A 22,949-nucleotide genomic window follows, 5' to 3' on the forward strand; every position below is an offset into this window, starting at 1 on the left:
CTCTGGGAAAACGCATGTTTTCGAGTTTTAGCCCAAGCAAAGTTATTTATAAGCTTCACTCACAAAAATTATTGGTTTTGAGGTACAAGCTTTTTTATTAAAAGTAGTGACGAAATGCAAACATACATATTTTATATTAAGTATCTAGTCTTCCACAATCACAACTCATCAGGGCTTCGGCATGGTACTAATTGACTTCAATAAGGATATTTACGATCACCTGGAGTGTTCAAAGTCTAAACAATATCAAAAAAAAGTTATTTACCAAGGTCAAGCTTGAGCTGCATGTCATTGGAAGGTTCGGAGTCTGTCGGGAAGTTGATTAATGTGTAACATGGCTGCTCTACTCCCGCCATGTTCCTGGAATAACATTTTACATAAGTTATAAGTACTTATAAGGCCCTGTCCCACCTATCCCTACCAGGCTATCTCCACTGGTAGGGATATATGGTTTATTTTTTCACCTGTCCCCGCTGGTAGAGATAGGTGGAACCTATTTAGACGCTCCTTATTTTAGTGGGGATACGTGGAAATATTATGACCAGGGAGCGTAACTTTGGTGCGGGCGACGTCATTATGAAGTGAAGTCACATATAGGATGTTCTTAAAACAAAATAACAACACTGCAATGACTATTTTTTTTTTTTTTTTATTATTGGACTGTATGGCAACCGAGCAAGTGGGTCACCTGACACAGCATAGTCAGCAGGAGCCTTAAAAAATACTAAAAAGAAGAAAACAAGTCTAGTGAGCTAGAAACTCTGTTAAGTAGCTATCTTAAATTCAACAGTCGGGACCCATTAGGTACTGAGAATTCATGAGCTGGTCATGATTTGAATGGGTCCCGACTGTTGAACTTTAGTGAGCTACTTAACAGAGTTCAGGACCACTAGACTTGTTTTCTTCTTTTTAGTATTTTTAAGGCAGTCGGATTTTAGATTTTTTAAATTTAATGTTTTATTTTAATTTAATTTTTTGATATTCCCAAGAAAATGGTAGCTTAAGACAATTATAACCTATGTATATTTAGAATGGGCTTAGCTTTTATTTGACACCCTACTTGATAGGAATGTTTTTTTTTAAACCTAATTTGGTGTTAAAAATCCGCTATTATGATGTTTCAAGAATTTCAAGTACCCAGTGTCACTCGCGTCATCAATAAAAATCCAATGACATATCATTTATCAAAATCGTTTCATCCATTGAGAAGTTACGAGAGGCCATATGAATATGGGCATACATACATACGGGTCAAACACATAACCCTCCTTCTTCGCAGTCGGGTGAAAATATCAGTAATCAGTAACATAGGTCGGTACAATAGTGGATAGTGGTATTTTTAAATTTTGGTTGCTATGTCTAACCCGCAAATGCAGGTGTACAAATATTTATCTAATTAATAAATGATTTTCCTTTCTCATAGTAATGTCAGCAGACTTGAGCGAACTTCAGGGTACGAAAGATTTATGAAGTAATTATCATTACCGTCCGGTATACACCAATGTTTGCTTATCAATTTAAAGGTTGTAATTCAAAATAATTTCGCCTGGAACGAAGTTCAGACTGCAGATTCCAATTTATAGGGAACTCAATATGAGTATTTACGCTAAAATTACAATAAAATGACGAAACATACAATATTTTTTATGCAAAACATGTATGACATTTACCTGTTTTATGTCCTAATATACTGGGTTATATGCTTATCCAGTGCTATACAGTAGCACTCACACCACTAGGACTGTATGTTGAAGTTTTTAACACAGGATATGGGAGGAAATACAGTAGAAAATTGAAAATTTTTTGGTGACATGGATCCGATACGTGTCCGTCAATGAGTTTTTGACAGCTTGTTTTTTTTTTTGACTAGCCAAGCCACGAATTGCCATTTAAATTATTGGTAAATACCCGGCTGCAGTCCAGTGAAATATACCTACTAATAAATAATCCATACTACCATACTATTATTATTATCTATTCTGTGGCGCCAGCCATAAATGCTAGCAGATAATTTAAACATTTTAGGTTTTTATATTAAAATGAATTATTCATTACTAAATAAACTTATAGTCACTAGTGCTATCTATAGTGAGCAAAAAATTTCTTCGATTTTAGGTTCTCTGGGGATAAAATCCGCCTGTGGAGAGATTTCTCTATTGCAGCCTCTCCCCACAAACTCTTTACCACATCAATTATAATATAATTGATGTGGTAAAGAGTTTGATAATATTATTATTTATTAGACTGGCCAGCGAAAGCTGTCCACGCATTTTTTACAAAACTTTAATCTGGTATCATTTTTGAAACTGTCGAAACTGTAGTTATTGCCCGGTTTTGATAATTTTGATACTTCTGCTATAAGAAAGTTAATTATAGTTTTTTTGTTGTTTTAGTTTTGTGTTGTGTGTGCAAAACTGGTTTGTAGTTTGACACCTCGTTTTAAACATAAATTTACCACTAAAACGGGGAAAAAAGTTACATGGCAACATTATCTCATTAAACTATTCAAGCAACTTGTTAAAACGTTGAATTTGTGCAATTTGGACCCAAAATAAATTGAGGTCGGCTGTCAATTGTCAAACGTCAACATTTTGACAGTTTTAATCGCTGTTTTGCTAAAAAAAAACGCAATGCTCTAATTCTAATTAGTACCAAATAAATCGTAAACCTAACCAATGGTTTATCCGTAAACACACCAACAAATAAAAGTTGTGGCAATGGATATCCTAATAACACTAGCCTACCTGCTCTTCACAATATGCGTCATATACCCACCCACAGAATTCGTGTCTGCTGGTTTTACAATAGCGCAGCTATTTGATAGCTACTTGGTGTCTGAGAACGTAAATTTCATGGGTTACCACATGAAGAAGATAACAATAACTGCGCTAGTTCACTCAGCGCTGCCTCTAGGTTACATTACATGCTTATATTTTGGCGGTGAAGGCGGGTCGTGGATGCTAGCGGCTTTTGCTGCGACTTCTATAATACCGCTACTAATGGTGTATAAGATAGTGTGCTGGTGGGAAAAGAAGACAAAGCACCCGGCTGTGAGGGCCCTAGTGCCCTATGAGAGTGAGGGTAGTGACTGGAGGGTGGTTGCTGCACAACTTAATACGGAATTCAGAGGGTAATGCACATTTAAAACAATTAAAGTCCTACTAATTGACAATAAATATTACATCTTCCTATGAGTTAAAAAAATCAATGAAGAACTTGTTCTTCACTCTGACCTTCTTTTATACTAAACTATTTCATGAATCTGTTATAATCTATTACGAATTAGTGGACCACTGATACACCTTACATTGTAATAAAGTCTATAACTAATATTTCAAAATGTTTAAGTTAATGGGTGTGTTTATTTGTCACTCTTTCATGCTTTAACACTTAAATGGATTTAGTATGTACATAGCTGGGTCTCGAAAATGACACAGGTTATTCTTTTGGGATCTTTATATATGCATATAAAATCATGAAATCTCAATAGATAAGTCTTGAAACATGGAATTTTGCATGGCTGTTCATATTATAAAGTAAACAAAGACCATGATTTAAATTTTGTAAATTCAATTGTGTAACTGAAATTTAAATTCGAGTAGTATTTAATCGCACATCAAATAAAAGTCTCTTTTTTATCCAAAAAAACAACAAATTCACATCAAAATTACTGATTGCACAACAAAATACTCCACTCAAAATATTACGTAATAAACTGCAAGTTATATTTGTGGTGTACCGCTATTTATCTTTACTATTTATTTGATGTGCAATTAATAATATTCCTTTAAATTCTACTGCCAGACCTAATGGATAATATCCATAGCCTATATTATAGGCTTGTGTTTTGTTATGTTGGTATTTTTTTACAGTGTGGACAAGGTATCGGTCCCCCTGACAGCTACAAGCAAGCTGATAGCGACCGAGACGTGGCTGATTAAGGTGTCTTCATACAGCCTCAATATTGTCAAGCAGAGTGACTGCGCCCTTGTAGCTACTAATGTGAGTGTCAGTGGTGCTATTATGTTTTATACATAAGTTGCCAGTTTGGCTGAAAATGTTACTATACTTGGTTTGGATAGGTAACCTTAAAATTGGCAGTGTATCTAATAAGATACATAATTTATGATCATCTTTTTGTATTTTTAAAGTTATTTTTGTTAGTTCTACGAGAATCCAACGAGGCTTGGATTGAGTACACTTGTCTCACCTTGCCAAGTTTAGGTTTAACTAAATGTAAACAAACTTCAGCTGCCAAATTTGGCACATTCAAAGATTTTAAACATTTTACTTATCTATCATTGTAACACAAACTAGACTAGTTTATTTCAATTCAGAAATGTAAATGTTTAGATAGTTTAATGGGGAGATTTAGTTAAATACCTATCAAAACCAAGTAGAAATGTATGGAGAAAAAAAAATGAAATGTCTGAAATAATTTGCTGACCGTAGGTTAAGTTGCTAAGTTGGTAACATTGATTAATTTAAAGTGTAAGGTTAAGGTATAAAGTATAGGTGCACAACTGCACAGTGCAGTAGTTTGAGGTGTGCTAGTTATAGGCTGTGCTAGTATGGTGTAGGTACTACTATATACTTCATTTTTTTATTCTGAGTGTGTATTATTCAGATCTATTGTCAAGAAGACATTAATATCTAAGGTGTATTATAATGTTAATGATTATATCATGGACAGGGATAATTGGAAATAATTCTGATCCACATTAGCAATCCCTTCAAATAGCGAACCTACTGTGTTAAAAATAAAGTTGTGTTAAATACTTGTGATGTATATCATTTAATAATATTGTAAATTTGTTTAAAAGAAATATACCTCCTTGAGTTTCTTGCCCGATTCTTCTCAACAGAGGTTTTTCCGAACCAGTCATAGATTTTTTTTGACATTCATAAGTGCTTGTTATAGCCTAAATTGAATAAAGATATTTTGAGTTTGTCTTTAACTTTGATTCTGGGATGTACTATGTACTTGGGTACAATGCATTAGTGTACTGGTATACAATATAGAAGAGTGCAATTTACTAGTGTGCAATTTACAAAAAAACCTGCAATCTGCATACCAAATTTTATCCAAAGAGTAACAACCAGACATATATTCACAAACTTTTAAACTTACAATATTATTATGATCTGCCGTAAACTAGCAATAATTGTATTTACAGACTGACATCCCAGACCTGACAGCCTCCGGGGAAGAAGAGACCCAATTTGTGAACATCCAAGTAATCCCATCCCGTGATGACATCTCACCATTCATGTTCCGAGTGACTACAGCAGCCCTAAGGGATCTCCAGCCCCGGCTGGCTCAGCCCGTGAGAGTTCCGGCACACATATCGCTGATGCCAACAATGATTGAGCGTTTCGTGACTGTGTTTAAGCAGCATGTGGAACAGAACCCTGTGTATTATGTCGATGAGGTAAATATTTAACAGCTATAAGTTAAGATCGGTTTTTTGGAATCTTTTTGTATTTTTTTTGTGCTATACCGCTACACCACGCACGGAATGCCGAGGACCTGGATTCGATTCCCAGTGCTGGTCTTATTTTTCTGTTTTTTTCTGTGCATCTATATTTCAGTTTGTATTTTCAATTCAGCTATAAGTTGCTTGAAACTGTTTAGGCCTTGAGTTATATAGTATATATAGGTTTTTAGGCGTAACGCGGATATAACAACAATTTTTCATTTGATATAATGTAATTTATCTTAAAAACCAAAATTATTTCTATTGTTATTAACTCGATTTGATGTACATACTTTGGGTTAGGTTAAGTTTGGTTTATTTTATAAAAAAGTTCTGTGAAGCTCCTATCCTTTGAAATTATATCAAATGTTGTTATACCGATCATTACACACCCTTTTATTTTAGGCTTTTGACTAAATCGTCAGCGAATCTTAGATGGTTCATTTTGGGCCTTCTTGAAAATTTTACCAGTACAGGTTTTGAAACAGATTCTCTAGTCTACGCATCTTCCTGTCTCACTCTTCTTTCCAGGGAGTCAAATTGGAGTGGCCTTGCTATCCAAGTAAATACTGTTTTAGATCTTGCTAAAAGCTTCTGACATTATTCACTATTTTAGATTCCTCCAAATATACTTTCAATTCAATTCAATTTTTGGGATAATATGGCCCCATCGATCCATGCGATGATTGTAATATTTAAACTGACGAAAGTTTTGGCCTTGCTGCAACATGGGTACTAAAACGCGAGTGTACCGCTTCTTTCAAGGCCGCAAATCAGTCCTAATATTGCTACAAGCGTCTGTGGGCGGCGTGATGAACCACATGTCCGATTGACGGCATTAATACAAAAAGAGTGGTAGAAAGTCTTGAATGGATAAGCCAGAATGTTGCTTGCTATGCTAATAGTGATGTTGAACATGGCGGTTCCTTCAGGAGCCGGAGGTGTGCATCGGGTGCATGCAGGCGCCCGCCGACGTCAAACTATCGCGGCGCTGCCTCCCGCCGCCGCCCGGCCTGCAGGGCGGCCCGCCCGAGTGCCAGCAGTGCCACTGCAGGTCAGTACCACCCACGATATTCTACCACTCTTTTCCAGCCTCTACTCTACCTGCATTCGTCTGCGCTGCTTGCCACGGGTTACAAAAAGACTTGTAAATTGTAAAAAAATGACAAACGATCATTTTACTGTTAGTCGATAAAACGGAGATAGTATCGAAGATGGCGATGATATGACTGCTTTATTATCAGCGTAGCACAGAATGCTAATATTAGTTAGGTCTAGGAAACATCGTTTCCATTACCCATATATTAGAAACAACTTAGGATCCAATACAGTGCCTTGGGGAATCCCAAAGGTGTTGTCATTTGTATCGCTTTTATGAATACTTAATTATTTAACACCCAGTAATCTATATCTAATAGCTTCGTAACCATATCAATGGAGCTCCCTGTATAGCGGTCACGTCCATTTAAAAAAAAAGCTATAAATAAACTGTATCAAAGGCCTTTGCAGAGTTCACAAGCACTGAGGCGCTTTATGATTGATGTCGCTGCAACTTGCGATGCGAGATAAATAATATATGGTGATTGCACTTAAAGACTCACGGCAAAGGGTTGGAAAATCATTTCCCCAAAATCGTTATTTCCTAAAAACGAAAATTATGATTATTATCGCTTTTTGTAGTGGAATCTTTTCCGATCAATGACGATGTCCGCTTCAAAGAGTGGTGAAGACGGCTTGGGTCCATGAAAAATGACAGCTTATTTTCGCGCCTGTAAGTCTCTGGGGCTAAGTTTAAGTCTTCTCTATGCTAGGCTGTGACGACATGGTGTGTATAATGTCAGGGTGCTGTGGTGTTGTTCGTGCATGGCGCGATGGTGGGCGGCGCGCGCGGGCGCGGCGGGGGGCCCCCGCGGAGTGGCTGGCGGCGCGCTGCAGCTGCCCCGTCTGCCGCGCCAACTGCTGTCTGCTCGACGTGTGCCCCGCCCTCACGAGGTCAGTGTCTACTGTCTGCCGTTTACTGAACTGCTGACCCAAATTCAAAATATTTATTGCATGGTCATGAGTCTTGTCTTTACATAGATGTTAAATTGTAAACGCATTCACTGCCACCTGGCTTCCACAGGTGCCACCGACGCACATGTGCGTTCAAAATGTATGAATATGACAGCGGCACTGGGCGAAGTTCCGAAAACGCATATGTGCGTCGGTGGCAGTGAATGCGTTAATCCATATCCATACTAATATAAGAAATGCGAATGTTTGTGTGTTTGTGCGTCGTCCGTTTCGACGTGATTTTTGGCATAGGGATAGTTTATGGGCCAAAGAGTGACATAAGCTACTTTTTGTCCCGGAAAAATGCAGTTGCCGGAGGAACAGCGCGCGATAACCGAATTCCACGCGGGCGAAGCCGCGGGCAAAAGCTAGTTAGGTATATATTTAGTTAAAAGTACATCATGTCCTGCCTCTGAGAGACGTGCAATAGTCTATTTCATAAATTATTAAATTAATAATAATTCATGCAATAATTTTCCAGAATAAGAAAATACCAAAGTTAATGTCAAATAAGAACATGATATAACAAATAATAAACACCAATCAATGGAACGCTCAGGCGGGCAGTTAAGAAAATCGATTATTAAGGAGTAAACTAAAATAAAGCATAAATTCAATTACTCCCAATATTTTGGGACATCGAAAACCTGCCATTATCTACACTATTTATTTTATTATCCTTACAGAACCCAGTCCAGTTAAGCCGCGCATAGAAGTGTAGCTGCAGTAGCGGGCCTGTATGAATTAATTTAATAATTAATAAACTCTGGCCAGCGAAAGCTGTCAACGAGAAACCGCGGCAAACTTTTAAAAATATGAGGCTTCTGTACACTGATTAAACGATGTTGATACTTAGATATTATTTAAATTTTCCAGATACTAAATTATACTCTGGACTCTTCAAGCTACATCAAAATTCTTGTAATAATGTGTGAAAGTTGATGATGCACTTTAGGAGTCCCTTGGTAAATTTTATGACCTTTGTCAGTGCCCATTTACGTACAGTCCAGACGCATCATTTTTTGGACCATTTTCACCAGATTGGTATAAAATGTATCTTCCAACATTTTAATTCTAACATAATCTTATAACATTTTGCATTTTGAGGATGGTAGGAGGTTGAGTTAACCAGTTGAACGCCCTGCGCTGCGCGCCACAGTGGCGCGTATCTAAGTACTCGTGATTAGTCAATTTTTGTTACTAGTTTCGATCAAGATTGGTTTTTTGGAATCTTTTTGTATTTTTTATTTCAATTCCAAGTTTTTACTTTTACGGTCATCCCGTAAAACCTAAATTGAAAATACAAACTGAAATATAGATACCAGTGTGACCATCAGTGGTGTAGCGGTATAGCACGCGGTACGGATTACCGGGGACCTGGGTTCGATTCCCAGTGATGGTCTTATTTTTCTGGTTTTTCTGTGTATCTATATTTCAGTTTGTATTTTCAATTTAGTTTCGATCACCCTTTAACATAGAGTACTAGTCCAAAATTACCCAAAAAAGTCGTAGGTCGCGCGACGGGTTAAAAAAATAATGATTTCTTATAGCAGAAGTATCAAAATTATCTAAGGCGGGCTAGAACGACAATACATATATAAATTTTGACAGTCTCAAAAATGAAAATGATACCAGATTAAAGTTTCATAAAAAATGCGTGGGCAGCTTTGGCTGGCCAGAGTTTATCTGTAATATTGTCGTGTATGTAACACAATATGCTATACGCTATAGTGTCGTATAATTTTTAAGTAGTCCGTCTATAAAAATATTGAAATCATCAGAAAGTATTGGAGACTTTTTTTTTCCAAAAAACAAAAAATGATGATGTTATAGCCAGTTAAGGCTGCGTTTACCAAAGATGTGCGCGTTGTGAGGAATGTGTTTTTCATGAACCAATAGAAACGCTTCATTTAACTATACTCGCACAGCACATCTCTGGTAGAAACAGCTGAGCGGAAAGGACAGGCTTTCTGGTGGAAAGAGCGAGGCGAGGTAAATGAACCGTTCCTATTGGTTCAATGAAAAACCGGAGCCTAAATTTCGAGTGACGTCACGCCGTGCCGTTACGCCGGGCTAAAAAGTGAGACCCACAGATATAGATTACACTAGATTACTCAAATGCATCTACTTCGCGTGTCGGAAACCCGACCAAACGTCGAGGTTAGCCCCATACAAAGACTGACCGCTAACTGACTAATAATGACTGACTCGAGCCCCACGGCGCGGGCGGGCGGCGTATTTGAATCGATTTTGCGCGGACATCAGGGAATTCACATAGCTAATTCGCTCTTGAGACGTCACAGTAGATATAAAAAAGTGACGCGGTTGGTTTTCATACAGATTGAGGTGTTTGCATTATCTAGTGTAATCTATATCTGTGGTGAGACCCTACTCCCGACCTTAGACGCGCTTCATCTTTGTCTTTTTTTATTTATCTAAGGGGCGGCCACACCGCTGCTTAAAAAGCGGCGACGGCACGGAATCGCAGTGACGCTTCGTATGCGCACCGTTTTTATCGCATGCCCTCCACACCAACAATAAGTGTACAATATTTTCTGCTAATCTAACTAACGGGCTAAATATACTATTTTTTACTCAGGAAACTACCAAATTCGACTACTTTTCAAGTTGTTTAACCACATGCCACATTGTCTCGCGCTCAGCATCACAATCGTAAATCGGGTAGAGTGTACTGCACATGTATATTTTTTTATTTTGAAATAATATGGTTTTTCTTACTCAGAATCAAGAGCACAATCAAGTCCGATAGTTTAAAAAAAATGTTCCCATTTTTTCATACATAATTTTATGAGTTAGTTTTGTTACGCTCAGTATATCCTAGTGCTGTAAAACAGAGGCGTGAAAATACTCGAGGAAAAGGCGAAAAAAAAGGGGACGGTGGTACAGATAAAAAAGCCAACTCGTTAAAATGAGAAATGAAAATAGAAAAGTGCCTGTTTATTCTGATAAGAGAATAAGTACATTTATTACAAAACTACGATTTCTTGGAAAATACCTAGTTTTTAATGCGATTGGTCGATTCTACATGTCTTCGCTCTGATCCGTTTCACTAGAAGCACACTCTTAGGCTACGGGCTTTAGCGGAAAAAAAAAACGGGATGTTTGATGTTAGAGAAAATTTACTATGACTATGCAATATCATGTTAAATTAGTGACCGTACATTTGCATGCAGATACCATTTGAAATCTGTCTAAAGAATATAAAAGTATCTACTGTATCAAATTATAACAAATTTTACATTATAGGAGTGATCAAAGAGAATTTAGTGAAAATTTTAACGGCCAGTAATTTGTTATTACGTTGATGACTGTGCAATATTTTCTAATTTTAATAATTGCAAACTTGTGCTGTGAACATAAACATTTTAAACATATATATTTTGGGCGTGGTGCTATACTCATATTAATTGTAAAATAAAGTGAATAAATTTGTATTGTAATTATTCAATTTATGACAAGGAAGGTCAACTTATTTGATTTTCAGGCCTTTCCTTTGTAATTTGGTGTATCTACATGATGTTGATGTAGGTAGTTCAGTTGTCTGTAGCAATATGGTACTTTACAACTCCTGAGTTTGTCATATTGGTCCATATTTCAATATCGTTTATCAAGTATAAATCTAAATTGTGGACTGTTTTATTGATTTTTCTTAAGGTCTATCAAAATCCAAAGCATAGGTAATCAAATGTAAAAGAATATTTAACGGTTATTTTTAAAAAATCACGTAAATAACCTGAAATTCCTTATTTTTACAAATCTTTTGCCAATATCGAGGGATTCCCCGTGCTTCCGAACCGAGTAATAGTGCTAGAATAGGTAATAAATAACAAATGAACTTTTAAAATTTCTTTAAATGCTGTATACTCAATTAAAATTCTTATTGGTTTTTACCTGTTGTGTTTTTCTAAATCTTTGTACAATCGAGGAAACAACCGCGTACCTAGGTGGAACCTTTTAACAGTCAATTTCACTAGAATAGGACCAGCGAATAGCAGCAGCATGACAGCAAATATAAAAAATTGGCAACACTTTATCAATAAACAAATACCTACGTAACAGGGGTCACACACATGCGTGCAAGCATTCGTACATTCTACAAAAGGATATTATATCGAATGAAAAGAGACGGCATGGATTTTATCCTTAAAAAAAATTATTCTAATTCGGTCAGAGCGGTATCCATATCCGACTCACGAAGTTCAAATTCAATGCTTACCATCATATATAAATAATAAATAAAATGACGGACATTGACGTGGAATGGTTTTGCAATAGGTACCTACCTCATCCCAGCCTATATACGTCCCACTGCTGGGCACAGGCCTCCACTCAGAACAAGAGGGCTTGGGCCACAGTTCCCACGCGGGCCCAGTGCGGATTGGGAACTTCGCACGCACGATTGAATCGCTTCGCAGGTTTGTGCAGGTTTCCTCACGATGTTTTCCTTCACCGCAAAGCTCGTGGTAAATTTCAAATGTAATTCCGCACATGATTTTCAAAAAACTCAGAGGTGCGAGCCGGGGTTCGAACCCACGACCCTCTGCTTGAGAGGCGATAGGTCAAACCACTAGGCCACCACGGCTTCACCTATTGATCAGGTATTCCTGTGAATGTGAATGACCTAGCTTTACATTTGTCGGAATCAAATTTACTTTAGATAGCTATTGCTAGCTCGCTGGTCCTATTCTATGATTTCTTTGGCAGATGTATGAAATGTCAACAATGCCACCCCGAGCGACTGTTTCTTTGACTATGAAATGACATTATGAATTGTAAATGTATATAAGAATGTAGGTAATTAGTTTTATAATATCGAATCGAATGGTTAGAATTGTAAATAAATGTGATCTGTAATTTTGTATATAATATTACATCTTTTATTTACGAATCCTGTACAGACAAATCTAAGGCTGCCTCTCCAGATGTGCGCGGATGCGTTGCTAAGAATGTATTTCGTCACTACTTTAAAAAAAAGTCGTATCTCAAAATGGATAACTTTTCTGAGTGCACTTTATGACCATTGGGTCAAGGTTCAATTTTGTTGACGTATTGATTTGAGATTTTTTCAAAGTAGTGACGATTTGTGCCAATAGAAACGCTTCTTTGCACGAGCATTTAGTATAGCGTTCCCAAACATGATCGTGTTCAAGAAAATATTTGTAGCAATGCTTAGCTCCATGCTGGGCTCTGCTCCTTACGAGTACAGTTGAGAAATTTAAACGGCGAATGCACAAATTCAAAACATTTATTTAGTTATGTATAAATTTTTACATGTTTTTTTTTAACTACCATCGCTTTCAGAACGGCCATTTTGCCAAGTTTCAACAATATTATAACTACAGTATAAAATTAAAGAAAAAAATACATGAAAAGAACAATAATAATACAGGGATTTTTGGGGGCCCTTAGGTACAAAACTAACACTAAGCATGTAACTATATCTATTTTCAGTGAAAGTGTAGAATGCTTCCACCGTTATAAGTAAAAAAAAATGATTCTGAAATATCTAAATGTTATGTTACGGATGAAAACACGTTCTACTGCCATGGTAATAAGAAGGCGATCATTTAGAGCTCTGCTGCTCACCCATGCTGACTGTACTCGGGTCGACTCATTAACCTAGCATCGATTTTCCCACAGGGTCAGCGTCGGCGAGTCAATCAGCGCCAGACGCCATTAAACGGGCTGTCATTGTTCAGATCTTTATCTCAAATGGGTACTTAATGTGCTACCGGCCTTTGAACATGCATTTGGCGGGCACATGTCGCTTTGAACGAATAAAAGTGCAATTAAGCGCCGGCCGCGACTACAGTGGCGCGAAGAGCGTTAGCATCCCAGCCTACACAGGGTGTAACGTTTAGAACGGTCAGTATGGGAAAGTCTGAAACTATAAGACATACGAAGATCTGTTCTAAGGAACCATATCATCGTTTTAAGTAACAAGAGAAACTGCATTCATACATTTAAAAAAAAACTTTTACTCAGCTCGGGAATCGACCCCGGACGTTTTGAATTTTATTCATTCTATATATCGAGTTTCATAGTAACATTTATTGCTTATATGACTTACACTATCGATATACAAATAGAAATAATATAAGTTTTATTTCTCAAAACGACCGGGTTCGATTCCAGAACTAAGTAGGTAAGTACAGTTTAAAAAATGTATGAATGCAGTATTTGTCACTATAACGTATGTATATTTTTATTGCTGGCTGATCTGTACATACAAAAAAAATGTATTTTACATTTTTCCACTTTGTCAGATTACAGCTCTCTAGCACTAGTAGTTTTTAAGCTAGGCGGTGGACGGACGGACGGATAGACAGACGGACATACAGACATGGCGAAACAATAAGGGTTCCTTTTTTGCTGTTTTGGCTACAGATACAGAACCCTCAAACCGCTAGCCGCGTCGCTTGTCGCCTGTGGTCGTGGCCGTTACTGTGGCTGATTAAATCGGTAAATTTAACCGTGAAGTGGGCGATTTGGTTTAGTGTCGTAGGTTGTATTGGTGTTGTGTGACGGGGACACGCTGGCGGACTGCTGTTAGAGTACTACACGGCAGCGTCGTTTGGCAAAGTGTCTTAGTGCCACCACTATCTACTTTAATTTAGGTAAGTACAGTCGAGGAAACTGAATCACGTCCTTTGTTCGCTGGATACCAGATTCGCAAAATACCAGATTCTCAAAATACCAGAATGGCAAAATACCAGATTCGCAAAACACCGGATTCTCAGAATACCAGATTCTCAAAACACCGGATTCTTAAAATACCAGATATACCAGCATAGTTACTTATATCTGGTAGTAAAATTCTGGTGGTCCGGTCAGGATCGTCTCCGCAGGACGGAACTCCTCAACGGTTAACTACATTTCCGTACCAAATCAAATTTCTATAGGACCGTGCAAGCTAACAAAACGTAGTCAGAAAAAAGCTTGTATTTAAAATGAAAATTTTGATCAAAAACTTGTTAATAACTATTTATAAGTATGTACTAACGTAATATTTACGTTTTAGAACGAAAGACAAGAATTTCGGCATATTCCTGCCAATATGAGTGGTCAGACTTAAATATCAAAATGAGCATAAGTCGGGCCACCAGACAGTTCTTCATGTCCACAACTCTTCACGGATTCAAGTACCTATGCTCCAGTTTCCATTCGGATCGGTAAGTTTTAAACTCCAACAAAAAAAGTATTGCAGGTATAACTTTAACACTACGTATCTGTGTGTGTGTTGCGTGTTGCGTGCGAGGAGATCCGACAGAGAACTAAAGTCATCGACATATAGCTCACCATATAAGCAAACTGAAGTGGCAGTGGGCCGGCCATATCAGCCGAAGAACATAACCGCTGGGGTAAACGAGTTCTTGTGTGGAGACCACGAATCAGCAAGCGTTGCGTGGGATATCCTCAGACTAGGTGGAGCGATGATCTTCGCAAGGTGGCTGGCAAGAGCTGGATGAGAGTGTCCGAGGATCGTGCTCAGTGGCGTGCAATTGGAGAGGCCTATGTGCAGCAGTGGATAAGATAGGCCGATGATGATGAACTTTAACTGTGTATATCTGTGGCATAATGGCTCTCAAACGAATGAACCGATTTAAGTACGTTTTTTTAAATGTTTGGTGGAAATAAAAGCAGTAATCTCCAAGACATTCAGCTCCCGTTGGAGATGCAGATGAGATTTTGCTAATGATGCAAGGATATTCTGCTTTTTAGTTGCCTAATAGAATTAAGAAGATAACATTATTATAATTGTGGCTATACCCTACCAGGGTGCCATCCCCGAAGGCGCGTGATTTTGTCAAAATTAGCCAGTAATGACATCGTAATAAGAACCAAGGCACGCGTCATCGTGAATGAAACCTATAAGACTTATTAGAATAAGGCCTTACGTATTTTATGTTTTTTGCCAAATAATTAAATACTAAAATATACTGAGCGGCAAAAAATCTGGCCCTCAAATGTATGCAGAATCGGTAATTTTGTACGAAGGGTGGGCCAAATTTTGGGCCGCTGAGTATATTAATAATGTGGCTTAGTTATAGTAGCATTATTTTACCAGTCACTAAGTCACTAAATGAGGTGAGGGTGTCGTGCGGTTGATGATGATGCTAGTCAGCTTGTGAAAGGATCGCAGCCAATATTGAAACTAGAAGTCCCATACAATCACGTCTGCATCAAAAATCAAGGAAAGGTTCTTCGACCAGAACACCTAGGTAATAATAGCATTTCTGCCATTGTCGTCAGAGCGATTTAGCTACGTAACTTCTATTCGATGCACTCAGAACTTTCTCCTTACCGTGCCTGTATCTAACTCCAAATTCTATGTATATTCTTATACTGTCCAGGCTATTCGGTTGTGGAACTCCTTACCGATTGACTTACGACGCGCAAAATCTTTGTCACTATTTAAATCTATGCTTAAGGAGCACTATCTGTCATCTTGTAATTATTAGCTTTATGATAATTCATTTATTTATTTGTTGCTGTTTATCTCACTGCCTATATTTATTTTAGACGTATATTATGTGTACGATATAATTATGTATGTATTCGTAGATGTATTTCGGTTACGTTTAAATTTTCTGATCTACTTTTGATGCACCACCTGTTGTAAACAAGTCCTTCCTTCTTTCTGTAAAAAAGGTTGCCTGGAAGAGATCGCTCTTAAGCGATAACGCCGCCTATTGCTCACCTTGTAATTTTTTTCTCTGTGTATCTGTTTTCTGTATCGCTTACTATGTTTGGTGTATAATAAAGAGTCTTTGTATTGTATTGTATTGTCGTCAAACGGAAGCCCATTTCGTGCCTACACAATACCTACATTTACGAGTATATATCAATACTCCAATCAGCATTTACCTATAAATGCGGCTAGACCGATATCCAGTTATAACAGGTCCTGCACGTGACGAGCCACCACATTCATTGACCTACAGGCTGCGGCTGACACGCGATGCTTGTCTGGTTTTATAAATGCTGCCCTTTGCCCGTGATTTCGTTGTCAGGTCGCGTTCGATTGTATCTTGATGATAGTATCGAGCTTTCATTACTATTTTTGATCCAGCATTGTAACTATTATGCAACGATTACGAGTAAGCTTCGCTCTTACGTCACTTACACTACTATGTGTAGCTTACTACTGCCCGCAGTATGGTCCTGTTGAGGGACTCCCTATTCCGTGAAAAGTTGTCAAAATCTGTCTTTAGCCCTTGTTTTCGTAGTAAAAGAAAACCTATAGAACATTTCAACTTTTTAGATCCAAAAATTTGGGCTGGCTGTTGATGAATCAGTCAGTCAAGACTTTTCTTTAACATTATTAAGACCACACTTAAACAGAGATATGGTTTGGTACATTTCGGAGTGGCCAAGCATCATCATCCCAGCCTCTATACGTCCCATTGCTGGGCACAGGCCTCCTCTCAAAATGAGAGGGCTTGGGCCGTAGTTCCCACGCGGGCCCAGTGCGGACTGAGAACTTCACAGACACACCGCACCATTGATTACTTTGCAGGTATATCCAGGTACCCTCACGATGTTTTCCTTCACCGTAAAACTCGTGGTATATTTCAAACGTAACTACTGCCAGCGTTACTGTCTTCGTCAATTGCTTAATTATCATATTTCCCCCGTCAGTATCTGCTGGCTGTCATGGTGCGTGGCGAGCGCGTGCTGCGCGGGCACGCTGTGCGCCGTGCTGTGGGCACGCTTTCTGCAGGTCCCCGCGCTGCTGACTCTTAACTCGGCCATGACGGCGCCGCTGCCCCTGCCCACAGTGGCCGTGTGTCTGCCCTCGCACAACGTGGCCTGGCTGCTGGTGAGCCAACTGTGAGTGCAGTCTATACGTTCTATTCTCCCAGCATTTTCAGGTTGTCGTGGTGTGGTGTGGTGTCGCCGTGCTGTGGCCGTGCTTACAACAACTACAACAAGGTATTTTGTGGTGTCCTCTCTAAATTCAGCTACGGCGGTGGCCTACCTCCATAGAACGTTTCCTGGCTGCTGGTGAGGCAACTGTTAGTGCAGTTTATACGTTCTTTTCTCCCAGCATTTTCTGGCTGTCGTGGTATGGAGTCGCCATGCTGTGGCTGCGTTTAATCCAGTGCTCTGGACTCTTAAATTAACGCGTCTAATTATGCTGGTTGCGCCGCCATATCCGTTGCGCAACCAAGTGACACCAGGTGAGATACACCCTCTACGACTGGTTGCGCCGCCATGGTGTCCCAGTGATAGAATGTGACCTAACTGCTGAGCTAACTGTGAGTGGGAGTGGAGTTTTGTGCTTTCACAATCAATCGATCAGTTTATTTGTCAAAACTTACGTAAAGATCTAGGTACACGTAGAGATCTAGGGCTGTTGCCAGTAGTCTGCACCTTTTGTCCGCGCTGCTAGAGTCTTTTTTCTGTTGTCCGCAGTGGGAAAAATAGGAAAACAAATTCCCACTAAATAGTCAGTAAACTATAAATGTTGGAGGCGAACTCCTTTCTGTTCGCACCACGAATATCTTATTATATAGTGACCTTTATCAGCTTAAGTGCCTATGCTGTTTCACCACTCATTGATTGACTCATTCTATGTGACAGATATCTGTGATGCCATTTCTGGTTGTTTTATCCGAATAAACAAATTCCGGTAGCTACTTAGTACAGCAATATCTTTCATTCTACCAGATCAAAAGACAAAGCCGTCGTCCGTCGTCTCACCCACACCTTTACACGCATCTTAGAAGGCAAAGAAACAGAGAGAGACAACCTGGTGTTGCTAGAACAGCTGCTCGATGCCAACAATGTCACAGTGCTCGAGGCGTTGTACAGTTCCATGCCCCCGTGCTACCGACTGACCACGCTGTGTCGCTGGCAGAACACTGTGATGCCTTGCGAAGACCTGTTCCACTGGGAGTTGACGCAGTTTGGCGTCTGCTGCGTCATGCAACCGAGCAGGTAAATTGAGAATCTTAGCATATTATAGGGTTCTTCTACTTAGTGTCTGTATAGGTATAGAATTTAATTTTCTGATGTATTTTCTTTGGTAAAGGATGAATAACTTAAAAAAGGAATCCGCTTGGGACAGCATTAAACAACTGGAACTGGTGCTGCGTTGCTCCAACAAAACATTTTTCTACGGATGTCGGGTAATGTCTGCCTTGTATTTATTATTATTTTAACCTGATTGAATACATATTAAACATACACAAACGTTATCTACGCGATACCTACAGAGGAACCTGTGACCTCAAGCTTTGTGGTCAGGGTCTACACACTAGGCTATCCGGTAGTCTTTATCAATCGTAGGACGTCCACTGTTGGACATAGGCCACCTCACCTCCAGTTGCTTCAGTTGGAAGCTGCCTGCACACACTGTTAACCCCTGGCTTTAACCAGGTCGTCCGTCCATCTCGTTGGACGACCTACGCTGCGCTTGCCGATCCGCGGTCTACATTCGGGAACTTTTCGGTCCCAACGGCCATCTGTTCTCCGTGCTGTATGGTCTGCCTTGTCTTTGGTTTTAAATATCGGCACATAAATATACTTTTGACTCAACCACCATGGAATGTTCCAGTTCTTCACCCAGTACCAAGGTGAAGAGTCTATGAACTCCGTGGTGCTGACGCCAGGCTTGGAGTACCTCGCGCAGCTCACGTACCAGACTGTGAGGGAGCGAAGTGACGACCAGATCATAGCCGGCACCTGCGTCTCTGGCGAGTACTCGCAGACTGAGTGTGTGGTGAGGCTTTAAGATAAACCTTATACAATTTATTAAGGCTCTGTTTCCACCAGAGAATGTGTTTTTCATGAACCAATAGAAACGCATCGTTTATCTCGCCTCGCTCCGCTCAGCTGTTTCCACCAGAGATGTGTGCGAGGATAGGTAACTGAAGTGTTTCTATTGGTTATTGAAAAACACATCCTCACACATCGTTGGTGGAAACGCTGCCTTTATCAGACGTTACTTTGCGGAGATCTATTCAATAAACTTAAGATAGCTACGTTTATGCAACAAATGTGTGTTCAGCTCATGCGCCTCCACGCTGTAAGAACACACACACATCACACAAACCTTACATCTGTAATATCAGCCACTTTTACACTATCAGATTTTTATAATTTCAGCACCTATGCATGTAACGTAACACCTCTCAAAACGAAAGCTCCTCGTCTGAATAATAGAGGCTGGGTACCGTAGTTTCAGCTGGAGCCCAGTATGACTGGGAATCACCACACTACGCTGACGCATTTTGAACTCAACTGGATGGAGTTTATCATCAGAGCAACATAACCGTTTTTAGCTACCAGTTTTTTTTTTAAATGGAGAATCTTTCTACATGGAAATCTGTGAAACTGGGAATCTGTAGAAATGGGAATACGTAGAAATGAGAATTTAATTAACTGAGAACAAACCTTCAAATGACCTTCGTGCTTCGTCTTGATAGAAATTAAAAATATTACTTTTCAGGTTAAATGCATGGAGAGGAGATGTGGGTGCTCAAACCCGCTGAGGACTGTTTTTCAAGAGGAAACCAACGTGCCGCCGCCCTGTACGCTGTCGCAGCTCAACTGTTTAAGGCACATTGGTAACGTTCTACGTCTTCTTGCCAACATAGGCCAAAGGCATTGACAGGTGAAATACCTACACCTACTTAAAAAATCGCCAAGCTTCTAGCACATTTATTGCAATCATTTAATCCCTTGGTGTATCATTACTAGTAAAGCTTTATTTTTAAAACTCATGTAAAATATCTTGACAATAATACGAGTATGTTTCACATTTTGTCGCACCTGCGATTCGGGCCGATTAGAATGAGCGTGAAATTTTTCATTACTTATACTGTGACGAAATGGTACAATAATGACATCTTGTATACTATAGTTTTTTTTATTGAAATACCTAAATAAGAGGGCAGCAAAATTTTCTTCTGTCCCGAGCGGCTGGAACCCTCGCTACACCACACTGTGGGGACAGCTCGTCTTAAGTGTTTTGGAACACTTTATTTCAGACAATTCATCATGCGTCTGTATGCCTTCGTGTGGTAAGCTGACAACAGAACTGTACCTCGAAGACAACCGGCTGGAGTCAGTCGAACATACGGTAGATCCTTTATAGTAAGTAACTAGCTGTACCCGCGACTTATGACGCGTTTTAATTGACGCCATCTATTGGCGGATAGCTAAACTACTTCGAAAGGCTGCGAACTGGGAGCTAGCTACGAAATTCGAAAATCGAAGTTCGTATCGTGCCGTCCCTTTCACTCTCGTTTTAAATACTATAAGCGTCAGCGGGACGGCAAGACACGAAGTTCGAATTTTGCACTTCGTAGTGTAGTAAAGGGCTTGCTTTTCGTGTGTTCGTTCGGTCGATGGTTTTTTACATGACTACCCGAGGGAAGGTTATATTTTTCCGGCATACTATGTATGTACCTATGTATGTATGTCTATTTGTTTCATTATCTCTGTAGCCTAAACGGCTGGACGATTTCTAACATATTATTATGAGGTATTATTAGATTCGTCGAAACTGTCAGAGTGACATTTATTTATTTATTCATTATTCAATTTGTTTACACGTTATTACAGCAAATCAATACACAGAGAAACCAGGTTACTTAATAAAGTACGAAATATATATCAACTAACATACAAACACACATAGCTAACTGACATAGGGTACCTATACCAATATGTTAAAATAGCAACCGCAAAAGATATGGTGGCGATTAACGTTTTTCTAACTGTAATAATATTGTTACAATACTCATATGGGTATCAAAAATCAAAGCTTGAATGGAATGACGATCAACAAAAAGCACAGTCAACAAAAAAAGCGTTTTTTTTTTAAATTGATTAATTTACTTTTGTTTACTCCAGTTCAGGATTGAACGTGAGTGAGGTGACAGTCGTCCACCTTCAAGTATTGGTTGACGGCTCGAGGATCTTCACAAAGTTGCCCACACAAACTTGGTTCACTTTGTTATGTAAGTTCCAATTGTTTTGATAGGTATTTGTTTAATTAAACAGTAATTTGAGTTGGCGGTGGTTTTGATGACAATACAACAATAGGGTACCGTTGAGCTAATCTGACGATGAAGCCGGCGGCTATGCGCTGGGACTCTAAGACAGAACAACGTATCTTAGCCATGTTTTGATTAGGTAATTATCTTTTAGTGCGGTTTATTATAACAACGCGTTTTTTTAGTTATTTACACTGATACTGATACTGGTTTATTATTAACTTTTTTCGCAGGTGTGAAGGTTTGCTCACGATGTTTTTTTTATCGTAAAACTCACGGTAAATGTGAAATGTAATTTCGCACATGCATTTCAAAAACTGATTCATAGGTATTTTTGAAGTGCGTAATCCAAGCTGGACTCACGGTGGAACTACGGCCCAATCCCTCTCATTCGCAGAGGATGCCTGAGCTCAACATGTACTGTACCATCAGCCAAATATGTGGTCTACCAGCCTAAAGTTGATAATCGTTTGCATGTCATAAAACAATAATAACTTGAAAGTTCGAGTTTAGCGACATATTCATTTGATAGGAACTTGTTTATAGTCTGTCAAAAAAGAGAAGAAATTAAAAAGTGGCAACACTGTAGTGTCATCCCTTTTAAACCCTGTCAAACCAAAAAGGGAGGACACTACAGTGTTGCCACTTTTTAATTTCAACTCTTTTTTGACAGATTATAAAAATTGATTGACCACTTATTTGGCTGATGTGTACATAGGCTTAGATGATGATTTTTTTAATCCACAGTCGTATTTATTTTGCGAACAGCGTCACTAGGCGGCGTGTTCAACATGTTCCTGGGAGTCGGTCTGTTCAGCGCGCTGGAGCTGATATTCTTCCTCATGGTGCGGATACCGACCGCCATCACGCACTACCCCGAAATGGACCTGCCGACCCGCACCCCCGTCCAGGACTTCCACTATAGAACCAAGAACACATTCGGCGCGAATAGAGTGTATAGAAATAAAAACTTTAATGTAGAAATGTAAAGTAAAGTAGGTCTTTTGTAATTGAATAAATTTTGTTTTAGCATTTTTAGTTTTTAGAAACGTGAAATAACTTGGGTTTGTTTTTTAGGTTTTTACTTACTGGCAATCGTGTACCAGTATGAATCAATCTATAAAAAACTTTACTTAAGTCTGCGGCAAGCGTTCGTTCGTGTTCTATTTATACTTGTATTCAATTAATTTAGGTTGTAAGTCCGTGGTTACAATTTTGTCAATTATTAAAGTAAATTAATTAAAAACTACCATGCTTTTGCTTTATTGTATCCAGTTACTAACTAATACTATAATATATTACATTAGATCTAATCTAATCTAATCTGTTATGTTAATGTGCAATAGTAAAAAGTAGACATGCGATGACGCCCAAAGTAGTACCTTCCGTC

At 38.9% G+C, this 22,949-nt stretch overlaps 2 protein-coding genes across 2 annotated transcripts in view; one reads left to right on the forward strand and one right to left on the reverse strand.

Moving 5' to 3' along the window:
- Positions 1 to 1,863, reverse strand: part of betaCOP (coatomer subunit beta) — a 53,721-nt gene extending 51,858 nt beyond the window's left edge. The window contains exons 1-2 of the mRNA XM_074111490.1: positions 1,671 to 1,863; positions 266 to 360 (exon numbers count right to left, since the gene is read on the reverse strand). Coding sequence (XP_073967591.1) covers positions 266 to 356 — 91 coding nt within the window. The 5' untranslated portion in view covers positions 357 to 360; positions 1,671 to 1,863. The remainder of the gene's footprint in view (positions 1 to 265; positions 361 to 1,670) is intronic.
- Positions 1,864 to 2,611: 748 nt separating this feature from the next.
- On the forward strand, positions 2,612 to 22,772 carry LOC141445622 (uncharacterized). The gene is given in 14 exon segments (XM_074111472.1): positions 2,612 to 3,130; positions 3,873 to 4,002; positions 5,178 to 5,432; positions 6,410 to 6,531; positions 7,319 to 7,367; positions 7,369 to 7,469; positions 17,193 to 17,384; positions 18,225 to 18,494; positions 18,589 to 18,685; positions 19,114 to 19,278; positions 20,008 to 20,125; positions 20,549 to 20,654; positions 21,417 to 21,523; positions 22,328 to 22,772. Coding segments are annotated over 14 exon segments (2,346 nt in total). The 5' UTR covers positions 2,612 to 2,717; the 3' UTR covers positions 22,549 to 22,772.
- Positions 22,773 to 22,949: the final 177 nt, after the last annotated feature.

Source organism: Choristoneura fumiferana, chromosome 2 (genome assembly GCF_025370935.1).
Source record: "Choristoneura fumiferana chromosome 2, NRCan_CFum_1, whole genome shotgun sequence".
Lineage (NCBI taxonomy): Eukaryota > Metazoa > Arthropoda > Insecta > Lepidoptera > Tortricidae > Choristoneura > Choristoneura fumiferana.